Below are 13,437 nucleotides of genomic sequence, written 5' to 3'. Positions count from 1 at the left end.
ATGGAGAACACATTTAGGCTGGAGTTAGAAAATTACATTTGATATAAATAAAAGCCATAAGACAACGTGCGAAAATGACCACACCTGCAAGACCAAGTCACGCCATTCAATGAATTCAATTTCGAGTGAATGTCACCGTGTCTACCATTATTGACCTCTTAGTGTTACATGTTGAAATTCTATTTTTCTAGTCATCTCGTGTTCAGCTTTGTTGATTGTGTGATTAGTGCTCAGTACCACTACAGATGGACGTTATCAGACACAGTGTGGCTGTACTCAATTCAAATCTAAAAGTGTCTTGATTTGACCGCTTCTGTAAAACTTTACAAATTGTCGAAATGACGCACAAATCACTTTACTACGGTTTGACCTTCAAAGGCTCAGCAACCTCCATCAGTTGACGATACCCCTGAAGCGTTACAATGGGCTGTTTCACCGTCGAATGATTCCTAACTCTATCGTGTGATCGTATTCGTTTTTGGCCAACATCAGCTTTTCGGGAGCCAGTCGACGCTTTTTCGAGAATGCAGGCGGTCCTGTAGTCGTGATGTGGTATGTAACATTGCTGGTTACACGCGGTATTTTCGGTCGAAGTTGGTATATTCCAGAATACTTATCGAGTAGTGATTGATAGAATGGGTCTATCGTAAGCCTAACTATGACAGGAGATAATCTGCAGCTGGAAAAAGAAGTTACGCAAACAGATAAATTAGTGTTTCCGTCTACTAGCCTCTGTTCGCGTGTATCGATAAGTAGATTGTGGTGTTGTAGAAGGTCTATACCAATGATTGGCATAGAAACATCTACAACAACGAAATTCCAGTGAATGGGTTTACGTAAACCTACGTTAAGGTAAACGTACCTTTTACTATATGTGGCGATTGGCTTTCCCTTTGCCGCCTGTAAGTTGACAAAAGATTTGTGAAGCCGGTCGTTAAAATTCGCTGAAAGAACGCTAACTTCTGCGTCAGTATCGACGAGCTAGCGGACTTACGTTAGCACATCTGTGACGTATAACAGACAGCTATGTTTGCCAGATACAGTTGCCGTTAACGTATGCCACCTGGGAAGCTTTACGAATTGTTTCTCGTGTCAGTCGATTTTGAGTTCGGAAAATTGCAGGGTTTTCTGCAATTTCTGGATGGCTTTCCATACCGGTTATGGTACCAGCACCAATCGGGGTTATCTGTCTCTCGTGGTCTAGAGACAGATGGCTTACGTGAAGTGCTTCTTCGCGGGGTATGTGACCGTTCAGAGTTATCTTGAATTCGTTGAAGTTGTTAGTACCTCGTAGGAAGGTTGTATTGAACTGTTCACTGCTATTCCCCACTGCCCAGTGTTTCTTTAACTTCCGTCTCATCTTGACCACAACCAGGTGGTGATCTGAAGCTATGCTGAATGTTCACACATCTACATAATCAATAGAAATACCGTAATTCAACGTGAATAAACATTATATACCACAATCACAAGACTTAAAATACGGTATGGTTGTTTGATTAATTCAGTCCAACAGAGACTGGTTCGGGTGTAAAGCCTCGCGTGTGATTCCCAAGGTCACTCTTCCCTGTATCATTTATTAGGTAAACAACTGAGTAAGTTATTCTACCTCTCATTCCTTTTTATTTTAACCAATAAACGCCACCCCGATTTGTATGCTTGTGCTTGCCTGTTTTTTAAACTTTCAACAACCCTAGAGCGGTATTTGATACCAACTTAAGCAAACCTAAATCTTAGCACACGCCGTCTGAAGTTACTCATCATCAAAGTATATTGAGTTTGTGTTAAAATAGCAAAATTTACTAAATTGCCCCAAAATTTTCCGTGAATTACTCTAACTTTGGGCAAAACTACGGATTTTCATAAGACTTTGGGGATAACCCCGAAATTTTTCATTGTTCCTTCCCCAAGGTTTTCAGAAAGTGGACAAATTCTCTCACAAACTCTGACGATTGGGATGACACCAGAAATTATCCCAGTTTAAAGAGGTTCCTCTCAGTTTTAGTCATTAAAATTGCATATGGTCTGGGATACTGCCCGGTTAACCATACCGAAGCAAGTAATGATAAAAGACAGTTTATGGCATTGTGTTGTGGTATTTAATCGTTACGTGTCAACGTCTAACTGTCCTCCACAACTCCGTTAATGGGATTCTAGAGCTATTGTTACACGGTAGGTAAGATGTTATTAACTTTGGCTCGGTATTATATACATTGAGTCCTGTTATAGTTTTCCTTTTCTTTCAAGATGGAAGTTAAAGGAAATTATGTAACAGGTAATTTCTAGTTATATTATTCCTAGTTGAGCTGCTCCTCTCATTATGATTCACCCTCACTTGTTTTATATTCCTGTATCATTTTGTCCTTTTATTATACTCTTCTTCCGTCATCAGCCACTTCAAAATCCTGAGCATTTGTTATAGGTGCCATAAACTCACTTGGAATTAGACTGTATTAAAAGCAGCCACCACAAGGTTTGTATATGCTTCACGAAACCACTCTTTATATTTGCCAAATTGGATGCCTCAGTTGACAGGAGATCGGCAACTAGTTCGCTTACAGATATATTTAGTGACCATGATGAATAAATAGTTGTAAACAAAGTCGACGAACAATCAAGTAAAAATGGTAATCAACCTTTAAAAAGACTGGCAGATTGGGTGTATTTAGTAAAATTCTCATCCTATTGTGCACCATAAATACCAAATAGTAAGTTAAAGCAAAAATTCAGTAAGCTAATCATTCGATCGGAGCCCAAAATGATGAATTGTCTACTAAAAGCTTTGCACAAAAACTACTTCTCTTGCGCATGGAAACAGCAAAAGTTTGAGAAGTACGAATCAAGTTGGGACAGTGCTTATAGTTTGTAACACGCGTTTGATTGCTAGACATATTCATGGGAAATATTCGTTCGCGTAAACTATCTCAATAACAACTTAATAAAAACAAGTTTTGCAGTATTGTCTTACTCCCTTTGATAGTGGCCCTTCAGGAAACACTATAGTATTTTTAGTTAACTGTTAAGAAATGATGAATTACATCTAGTTACCTCATTTTGCTAGTTTTTCTTAGCGTATGTGTATATGACGGTTTAATTACTTTTTAACCTAATCTTTTCACAGATTAAATCAATGTCTCACAAGCGTCCTGAGCACTCACTTCCTCCCGAACTGGTAAACTATCGTAGTATTCTCCCTTATTTCTAGTACTATAACAGTGATGAGGCCAAAAAATACAGTTCAAAGTGAGTTTCGTATTTCTCTTTTTTTTGTAGTTCTCATATCATTGATATTCAAACGCGTATCACAGAACGGGCTTTAGAATTACTTGCGTTGCCTGAAGATGAAGCATGCATGGTTTTAGATATTGGGTAGAAAACAACAGGTTTTTCTCATTTATTAATTCAGATGCGGCTCCGGTTTAAGTGGTGAAACTATTACTGAGAATGGTCATCATTGGGTTGGCGTTGACATAAGTAAAGATATGCTTGAGGTTGCATTAGACAGAGAAGTGGAAGGTAGTTTAGTACTTGGTGACCTTGGTTGTGGATTGCCGTTTCGTGGTGGATCATTTGATGGGGCCATTAGCATTTCAGCAATACAGTGGCTATGCAATGCGGACAGATCCTCTCAAAATCCTATTGCACGTCTAAGAAGATTTTTCGTCTCGCTGTACAGCAGTCTTACTCGTGGTGCACGAGCAGTTTTACAGTTTTATCCGGAATCCATAGTTCAAGCAGATCTATTGCAGAATGAAGCTACGAGAGCTGGATTCACAGGCGGTCTTGTAATTGATTATCCTAACAGTACGCGAGCGAAAAAGTAAGTTTGATTGATTCAGATGATGTTACACTGTTAGGCCGTAGCTAAAGTTTATATTGGAAATTTCTAAGTCAGGCATCGCTTTCAGGGATAACGTTTTTCATCTTTAAGAGTGTTGACAAAAAGTAAAATACTTTTCTGAACTCAATCGCCTTTCGTAGAATCAATCTGTTAAAATATAGTTTGTCCATAATGTGGTAGTAATTCTCTATATTTAAAGTTTAAGATATGTATTGGGTATATATTTAACCATAGTTTAGCGTTTAATAGTGTACTTCTGGTACATTAGCATTTCTTTTTCGACCCTTATCCATCTGTAATATCCAGGCTAAGTATCTTTCTAATTGCTATAGAATACTAGTACTTCAATTTATATGTTAGTATGAAAATTCCGGGTCCAAATTTAAACCAATTTAAGCTACTTTAAAAAACTATCACTAATTGTTGTAAAGCGTGTGTGGTTTAAAGCTGGGAACATAAATCAGTATTTTGTTACACTATCCATAGGTAAATTCTCTAATTGCACTTTAGAAAGTGGTAATCACTCAGCACCATCACAATAAAAGCATGCTGGCGAAGTAAAGTTTCATGTACTCAAGTCCTAGGTACACTTTTTTGTTAAGGTTGTTAGTAATATCTGGCTATTCAAACCGAGGCAAGTAGTGGGCCTTCAGCCACACTTCGGTTTCCCAAGATCTCCAGTCGACCTGAATGGCAAGTTAATGTAAGTCCTCCAGCTCTTTACGAAGTTGAAAAAGCTATAGGAAATCTGAAGCATAGGAGAGCAGCAGGCTCTAACAGGTTTACCCCTGAGATTTTTATTGATAGAGGTCCAGTATTAGCAGTGAGATTGACTGAGGTTTTAGGTAGAATCTGGGAACTGGACGTAATTCCATCTGACTGTTCTCAATCACTGATTGTACCTGTCTATAACAAAGGACAAAAGTCCTGTGTGGCAATCACGGAGGAATCGGTTTGACTAGTATCGTATCTAAAAAATTAGCTTCAATAATACTTCGACGCCTAACTAAAGCTCGTGAAGAGCAGATTAGAGAAAACCAGACTGGTTTTCGACCTGGACATTGTTGTATAGACCAGATATTCATACTACGTCAGGTCCTAGAACATAGATACACATTCAGGCACTTCACAATTGTAGTATTTCTTGACCTTAAGGCGGCATTCGACTCTGATCGTAAGGTTCTATGGCAGTGTTTGTCACTGAAAGGGGTACCAAAGAAGTACATCAACCTTGTACAGGCTCTCTACTGGAACACAACTGGTAGAGTGCGAGCTTATGGCGAACTGTCATCAGAATTGATTACCTCAAGTGGTGTTCGTCAGGGCTGTCCACTCTCTCCATCCTTGTTTAACTCTTTTTTAATTTTATTTTTTATTTGAACACATAAATATTAGTACAAGGGGGCACCAAATATATATACGCCACACTTTTTAACTTTATCGTAGACGTGCTTTTAGAAATGACGCTCTCCTTATCTGACTTTCCAGGGGTTGAATTTCTAACACGAGACTCACTTTTTTGACTTAAAATATGCCGATGACATAGTTCTATTTGGTGAAGAAGCTGACAAAATGCAGAGTCTTCTGACCACTATAAGAACAATGCAAGCATGTTCGGGATGCGATTCTCCCCCTCGAAATGCAAAATGTTGTTTCAGGATTGGGTTGTATCGACACCCGAACTAATGATAGGGAGTGAAGTGGTTGAGCGTCACAATTGATTGATCACTGGGTGGTGATCAATGTCATGCTTGTCTAGTCCTTATTGGTGTTGTCTACCTCCAACCACCATCTAAATTTCAATATATAGTGGTTGAGCGTGTCGGCGGCTCCACTTATATTGGGAGTCTCATCATCCCTTTTGGTCTGGTGTGTGACGAAATCTCAGCACGGATACAGAAGGCTCGACTAGCTTTTACCAACTTGCGTCATTTATGACGTAGGCAAGATATCCGTCTACCGACCAAAGGACGGGTTTACTGCATAGCAGTTCGTTCTGTCCTACTTTATGGTAGTGAAACATGGTCGGTAAGAGTAGAGGATACTAGTAGGTTACTGGTATTCGATCATAGGTGTCTTCGAAGCATTACTCGTATATCCCTGGGACCACCGAGTAAGTAATGTAGTTGTTAGGAAACGGGTACCAGGTAAAGATGGCAAATCAATTGATGAAGTAGTGAAACTTCATCTGTTGAGATGGCTAAGATACGTGTTACGTATGCCCAACCACCAACTGCCCCGATGTGTGACTCTGCTTGTAAGCGGAGTCCTTTAGACACAATATCAACTTGACTACATTTGCCTTTGCATTGTTTTCCACTTGTTTCAACTTTTGTTTTGCGACACAACTTACAGCTAAGACATTTCGGTTCTTCCGTATCATCTAGTTTCACCAAATAACTGCTTTCCTAAAATTTCTCTTTAACACAAAACCATAAATTTGAGTTCTGTATTTTAGGTGAATACCTAAATTATTATTAAGGATCTAATGTTCTTTACAAAAGCAACAAGTTACCCCGAAGTATGTGTCGGTTTTAGCGTACATAATTATTTTATTGAAGTTCATTCTGTTTTTGACACAAATTGACCAGTCATTCATTTTTAGGTACTTTTTGGTATTGGATGTTTGCAGCACTCGCCGTATCCCGCAGCCACTTACAGAAAATAATGAGATGTCAAATCATAATCGGAACAAATTAGAGACCTTGAGAGAATGTAGACAGATGAAGAAATTGCCAAAGCACAGTGTAGCCTGGATAAAACAAAAAAAGCAACGTGCCAGGGATCAAATGAAAGAAGTTGCTCGTGACTCTAAATATACAGGACGCAAGCGTCGTGCTAAGTTTTGACACGGTTTCTCATTAATTTCTTTAAATTTACGACCTGTATATTGTGTACTTCGTTTATAATCATCATGGGATTTGACTTCAAAGTTGTTCAATCGATTCTCCAATCAATCTTCTCCAACACCTTCATGTTTTTTCATATCTAATTGTCAGTGTTAAAATTGTGAAAACTTTGTAAACATTTAATTATTCGAGTTCCTCCCTCAGATTTATTAGTTCGATTGTAAGTTAATATCTTCCAATACACTAATTTCATACTTAAAAATATGTGATAGTTTTCCAATCAAAATCGTGTTTTGCAATTCTCTAAGTGATTTGTTAGCTAATGTTTTATGTATTTACCGCGTGCAATCGAAATCATTACTTACGTGTTGATCATTAAGACTTACATTGAATGATATATAATTTTGATTGAGTCCGTCTTTCTTGTTACTTGTAACGTTTAATGACGTAAAATGAGTGTCCACACTATGAGTGGCATGTTCTGAAACGTTTGTTGTACCCTTTACTGTTATCACTGTTAATCTTATAAAGCAATGTGGAATATCTGTATTTATTGCGAATATTTGATTTCCAATAATGTATTCATGAGTTTCTTTGACAAATTAAAGCGTTATTCTCAAATAATGTCGTTACTAAACTAGTGAAGAAAAATCAAAGGGATTATTATGAAAAAATAAGTTTTCGTCAATGTCTTAATTAGGGTATATATTTGTTTTCTGTTGGAATTAACAGGTGAAGTGACCTAGTTTGGTGAGGTGAGAAAAAGATGTTGACGTTGGCCAATCCAATTGGAAAGACTGGTTTAAAGCAGCAGAACGAAGATTCCGGAACACTCGATAATGCGAATGATAGTAAAGTTATTTTTAGTTATTCAGTTATACGTAGCATAGAGCCATTGCACATATATGTATCAGGTCGAGCCGCTGTGCTATATCAGCATAGTGAAATATCGAGAAAATACCAGGGTATTAGAAGTAAAAACAGTTAATAACTTCATGAATTGGTGTTTTGGTTTTGCCTCGCGATGCTTTCTTACAATCTACACTTATATCAGCTGTCATTGTGCGTGGACGTGGGCGGTTATTGGATATACGCAATACATATCCTAACTGCTGTAGTTGATGAAGTACAATTTAACTGATCGGTCCGGGTTCTCTACCTATTACCCTGTGTTCAACCTCGACTTTGTTCACTTGGCAGTTCAACATACTAGACCAATACTTCGAGAGCTTCTACGACCAAATAACGAAAGTCTACTAATATCATTCATTTTTAAAGGCCATATTTCATGGTCTTAGAGTTAAAAAGAGCTAAGGGCTGCTTGTTAAACTCGTTCTTTGGTTGGCAATCAGGTATCTCACATCATCCCCCAACCAAGGCTGATAAGACTTCCAGGATATTAGTGATGAAGCAGGTTGAGAATCACAGAAGTGTTAATAAGTAGGGTACGGAAGCAAAGGATGAAATCAATTGGAAATGTAATTAGAACACTAATATCAAGATCCCTTCTATGTATACAAAAGGTATTATTTCAATTGATAGAAATATTATTTTTTGGAAGCAGGCGTACATTTATTTGAAACGTAATTTATCCTACAAAGTATAATTTCTCCGAAAACAAGATGTGAACTCTATTGAAATGTCAGATTACCATGCAAAATACGAAGTGGATCGTTGTAACCTAACTATCGGAAATGGATGTTTTCAGCTTCATTCCTTGAAAGCAAACCGTCTTGAAGAGGTTTCTTTATAAAGGGGGTACGACACTTCAATCCCTAACCTTATTCTTTAATAGTCGTTTAGAATAATTGTTTATCATGTCACTTGTTATTCCTGATAAGTGAATTGGTAGTCCTTGAAACTAATAATTTTATTCAAGCAACAGTATTTTGAGAAAGGAAACTACATCCAGATTAGTTTCTATTACTATATGTTGTCAACTTGACGACTTCTTGGGTCTTCCAGTTGATGTAGATTATAAGTATACTCAACAGTACTGGCAAGTTATTTACGAAATGAATCATCACTAGTGACAAACAACTAGTTTGTGAAACAAAGTCTTGTTATGGTAATGATATAGCTTGTTTACCCAAGAAACTTGTACGAAAAACAGAACGCGATAGGCGGAAGAGTTGATGCGCCTAAAAACGTATCAATAATTCTCGCTCATTGATAAGGTGAAGACGCATGACTATGAACTTAACAATTAAGTTTTATAAACAAACATTTTGAGGAATAAGTAGTAATTGGTAGTCTAAACGGAAACAGCACGAGTTGGTTAGATGAGGACTTTGCATTTATAAGTTTAAAAGGAGGTAGTGGTAATTATCGTTTACTGGATGCATCCGAGTTGGTTGGTTTCATGTTTTAATTTAGTTACAATCTAAATTAGAACGAAGTTTACTGATGTTTAAACTAACGGTTCACTAACCTACCTAAAATACCATGTAGGAGGAATACATCTGTCGATCCCACTATAATAACAAACCCTCAGTTTGAGAAAACTATTAGTCAGTCGCATCGATTAACCGCATTCTTATCAAGATAGTCAATGACTGAAGATGTACCTCCTGTACCGTGTTTTAAACATCGGAATATTCTTTGTTTCATTATACCGGTCATATAACAAGGTTCCCTTAGTACCCAATTCAACCTTACTTGAACCTGCTGAACGATCTCTAGGGCTTTAGAAGAAAATGAGTAGAAAGTCTAATTGATTCTTAGCTCTACCTAACTTTGATAAACAACTGCTAAAAAAGGATCACAAGTGCCCTAATTTGTTGGTAACACTCGAGCTAATACAGACACAAAAGACGTTCACATTAAAGTGATTTGGACGAAGTTGAGCGATCATTTTGGCCGTTGCGCCTGTGGGATTACACTTAATAAAGAACCCAGCAGTGTGGATATTCTGTAATGTTATCAGGGTCATACAAATAGATTAACAAGATACTAAGCTGTGGCTTATGATCAAATATTATGTACGATACTATCCCACTTAATTGACGTCTACTACTCGGTTTTCCAAGCCCTTACAGCTGCACGAGGTTTTAACTCTAACCCAACTCAGTTCTGTATCCCTACGTTAATTCCTTGCATAACAACTAAAATGAGCAGATCCAGACAATACATAGCAAAATACAGACCAGTCAGTTGTTAAAAAGACTAGCTAACAGGGATATTTCTATGAAACATCTGTAGGGGCAGAAACACTAGTGGCATTATAAATGCGTATATCCGCACAACTGGAGTACATGAAACTAGTGACAAATAAACCCGTAGGTACTACTCATGCAGGACCCAGGGCAGATGTCGCGCAAACACAAGACCTGTCCACTGCGCTTTCTGATAACGTACTAGGAATTGCTTAACATGTCAATGAAGCTAAGGCCAGAAGCTTGAGATTTTTTCATGACCGACTAGTTTTCAAACTAGCGATACTCCTAGTGGTCATGTTTTTGCGACTGTCTACGCAAGCTGACGAACTATCGTTACCTGTAACGGAACAAGATATGTAGTGTAACACCAGTTTTATAAGTTCCTAACATACCATGACGTAAGCATTAATATTGGGTCAAATGGCATGAGGTAAAGTACTGAATCATCCCTAACATTCAAAATTATGCGGAATATAGAAAATTAGTAACATCTCGGAATATCTAGTGTTCCTTTTTAACGTAGAAACAGCAAGTTTAAAAGTTAATGTACTCGACGTTAGTGTGAAAATAATTACTACCGGTAATACAAAATGATAAATGGCAGATATGGGTTGATAAAAGTGTGTATTATAAGATTATACACTAAAATCGAGGACGATCATAGTAAAATATACACTTATTCCAATGAGATAATCAAGGATCTCGATAGGAGATAGAAAATAAATAATCGGGAAAATAAATAGACCGAGACAGCTAGACAATTAAATGACGACATCACTGAATTTCTATTAGCATGAAGTTTATCTCAACAGCACTAAACTGGATTTGCCTCTCCATCACTGTCGAATTTGAGATCTGCTAGGGTTTCCATTAGATATGAGCGAAGTTGAGGCAAAGATGCTACACGTCCATAGAAATCGTCCACACGATACTTGTTAAATATTGCCTGCGAATATTATAGATTAGTAAAGTAAAACATACTCTATATTTCGAAGGAGAATTTTGACGATAAGCAGCCCGAGCGAGAATCTGCAGATGATCACGTATATCATCTAACTTATAACCGCTGAGATAAGACAGTTTGTCACACCAAGCCCTTTCAAGTTCTGAAGTGCCTAGACACAGCGCTCGAGACAGACACAACGCAATCACAGAGCGGAGGTTCCCTGGAAGATGTGCAAGATCATACTCTTGTATCGTAAGTTCCAAGAAATATTTAGCCAGGTTGTGCATAGTCCTATCAGCCTGGAAGAAAAGGTCAAATAAAACAAACTTACATCCACAGCCTTTGACAAGCGACGCAAAAATACTAATGGAGTTGGAATCGACAAATAGAAATCAGTCGATTGCAATATAATTTGTTCGGTGTTTCTTATGTCACTTTTAGAATAAGTATTGTTTGTAATTGATGAAAAGTCGCTTATATCGGGTGGATACATTTCTTCGAATTTGGCAGCAATGAATAATGATGCCACGCCTATAAGTTGAAACCCATCCTTCGTCAGGCTTTTTGAATTATTCTATACGCATATAATTATAAAGACACAACATACCAATAAATAACGGTCCAAAATACCAACACATAAATAGAGGGTCTCAGGTTGCAGTTTATAACTGTAGTGTACTTGGACAAGCCAATTAATTAAGATGTAACGCATTCTGGGGGTGATTTCACAATTTGTGGCCATGTAGTCAGCTACTAGGGGTTGTACTAACAGTTCTCTATCTTGAAGATAATTAAATATTCGTTCAGAATAAGGGTAAACCGAAGCGGCATCTCCGTAGTCGTTTCGGTCAACCTCCAAAAATTCCTCCGCCAACTGAGACGCTAAACATTCTGAACGAATGAGTCTTCGGCTGGCTCGAAACTTCTTGAGTTGATCAGTTTGTTTTTGAGTCGTAACGTCAGGAGTTGGACTATCGATACTCATATCGAGTTGTTTTTCTTTTTCTGAAGCGAAATAATAACGTGATTACTAATCTCACTTGGTTCCAAACATTTTTCACCCTTCAAGCCTTTTTGTTTCTCAGCTTCTTTCGGCAAGATACTAGTAGCCTTATTCTTAATATCACCTAGTGCTGCGCGTGACCTCGTTGACACACCCGTGCTTTTGACTTTTTGGACGAGATTATCCTTAACACCAACGGCAGCATTTTCATTAGCCTGAAATTATTCTAGGAAAACATCTTTTCCTTACGTAGAGCCCGAAACGGCTGCGAGTCAACATTGTGGTGATTTTCAAAATGCAGCTGACCGATCAAAAGGCGTACCACCCGCCAAATGCAACGAACTGGTCCTGAGAATTATTCAAACAGCGAAGTGGTTCAAATGGTTCAAATGGTTTTGGACGGAATAGAAGAATCTGTCGCTTCAAAAGCTTCCGTGTCTAGTAGCAGTGCATCACCAATACTTCCAAGCAGGAACCTAGGTATATTCTTGATGAAAGAGGAAAAATAGTAAGATTCAGATTTCAGATTCAGATTTGTGTGATAAGGACAGAAGGCATGCGGCTTATGTCATTCGTTTTCTTGTATGTCTGTACGAGGGTTCATTCTACTCTTTAATGAGTCATTTGAAGGTGCGGACACCACTGTTTTGGGTAACAGGTCCCAAGTATTGATGACTTGGTGTGAAAACCTGTGTGCCACGGGTATTTTGTACGTTCTCAGCTTTTCTACTCGCCTGCTATTTCCTTTGAGATGTCCCGATCTTGTTGAGAGAAAAACAGAGAGTATATTAGGTACAAAATCATTTCTTAGTATTCTATACATCAAAATCAGATCACCTCTTAGTCTGCAACAGGACAGTGTAAAGAGGTCTAGCTTTCCAAGCCGCTCTTTGTATGGCAAACCTCGGAGTTCTGGAATCACACTTTGAAGCCGCCCTCTGCTCTTTTTTCGAGGTATCCGAGTCACGTTTTAAACAAGGGCTTGCACCCTGAACGCAGTTCTCAAGCTTAGTTCTCACTAAGGTTGTGTACTGTAGTGAACATGGTAGTATCTAGCTTAGTGAATGCCCGCCTTAAAGCCCAGAGGGTTCTAAATCCCTTAGCTGCAACTTCCCGGCAGTGGGCCACGGTCTTAAGATCATGATTCACTGTCACCCCAAGATCCTTGTGAGACCAGACCACGGCTACAGGCACTTTCCTCATACCGTACCTTTTAACCTTCGTATCCCCAAAGTGCATATAGACACACTGCAGCGTTGATAGGCATCAGCCACTCGTTAGTCCAGTTAATGACTATATCTAAGTCTTCCTAAAGTGCGCATGCATCTGCAACTCCCGTCATTACTCGCCATATTTTTATATCGTCAGAGTATGATAACATTGGGGACTGTACTATACTTAGGGAATCATTTACATACAGTATAAAAAGTAAAGGACTTGAGACAAAACCTTGAGGTACCGCACTAAGTACTGATTTCTTGGTGAAGCACTTGGAATTAATTCTTGCCTTCTGTCTATGACCTACTAGGAAATCTCTAAGCCATTTTAAGAGGGGCCCGGCAATACCAAGATTTTCTAACTTCAATAGCAGTCTATTTGTTGGCACCTTGTCAAAAGCCTTACTGAAGTCTATGCAGAAG

General features: G+C 38.3%; 2 protein-coding genes across 3 annotated transcripts; one reads left to right on the top strand and one right to left on the bottom strand.

The window, feature by feature from the left end:
• The first annotated feature begins 1,276 nt into the window (after positions 1-1,276).
• Positions 1,277-8,224, top strand: WBSCR22_1 (Williams Beuren syndrome chromosome region 22 protein). 2 transcript variants are annotated; one of them, XM_051213027.1, is made up of 6 exons: positions 1,277-1,595; positions 3,122-3,172; positions 3,206-3,243; positions 3,274-3,369; positions 3,407-3,820; positions 6,447-8,224. In XM_051213027.1, the coding sequence occupies exons 2-6, from the start codon at positions 3,131-3,133 to the stop codon at positions 6,688-6,690; spliced, it is 834 nt and encodes a 277-aa protein (XP_051068963.1). In that variant the 5' UTR covers positions 1,277-1,595; positions 3,122-3,130; the 3' UTR covers positions 6,691-8,224. The 2 variants fall into 2 exon arrangements, with proteins under 2 accessions (XP_051068963.1, XP_051068964.1); XM_051213028.1 differs by having other exon boundaries at positions 1,277-2,172; positions 3,122-3,369; positions 3,407-8,224.
• A 2,151-nt stretch (positions 8,225-10,375) lies between these two features.
• On the bottom strand, positions 10,376-12,721 carry CCNB2 (G2/mitotic-specific cyclin-B2). The gene is made up of 7 exons (XM_012936758.3): positions 12,635-12,721; positions 12,047-12,284; positions 11,835-12,012; positions 11,402-11,799; positions 11,126-11,368; positions 10,830-11,093; positions 10,376-10,794 (listed from the first exon to the last, which is right to left on the bottom strand). Exons 2-7 carry the CDS (start codon positions 12,074-12,076, stop codon positions 10,663-10,665), a joined length of 1,245 nt encoding a protein of 414 aa, XP_012792212.2. The 5' UTR covers positions 12,077-12,284; positions 12,635-12,721; the 3' UTR covers positions 10,376-10,662.
• Between the last annotated feature and the right edge of the window lie 716 nt (positions 12,722-13,437).

Source organism: Schistosoma haematobium, chromosome 3, assembly GCF_000699445.3.
Source record: "Schistosoma haematobium chromosome 3, whole genome shotgun sequence".
NCBI lineage: Eukaryota > Metazoa > Platyhelminthes > Trematoda > Strigeidida > Schistosomatidae > Schistosoma > Schistosoma haematobium.
The sequence above is the reverse complement of the archived record's forward strand: the minus strand, read 5'-3'. Positions and strand labels throughout refer to the sequence as shown.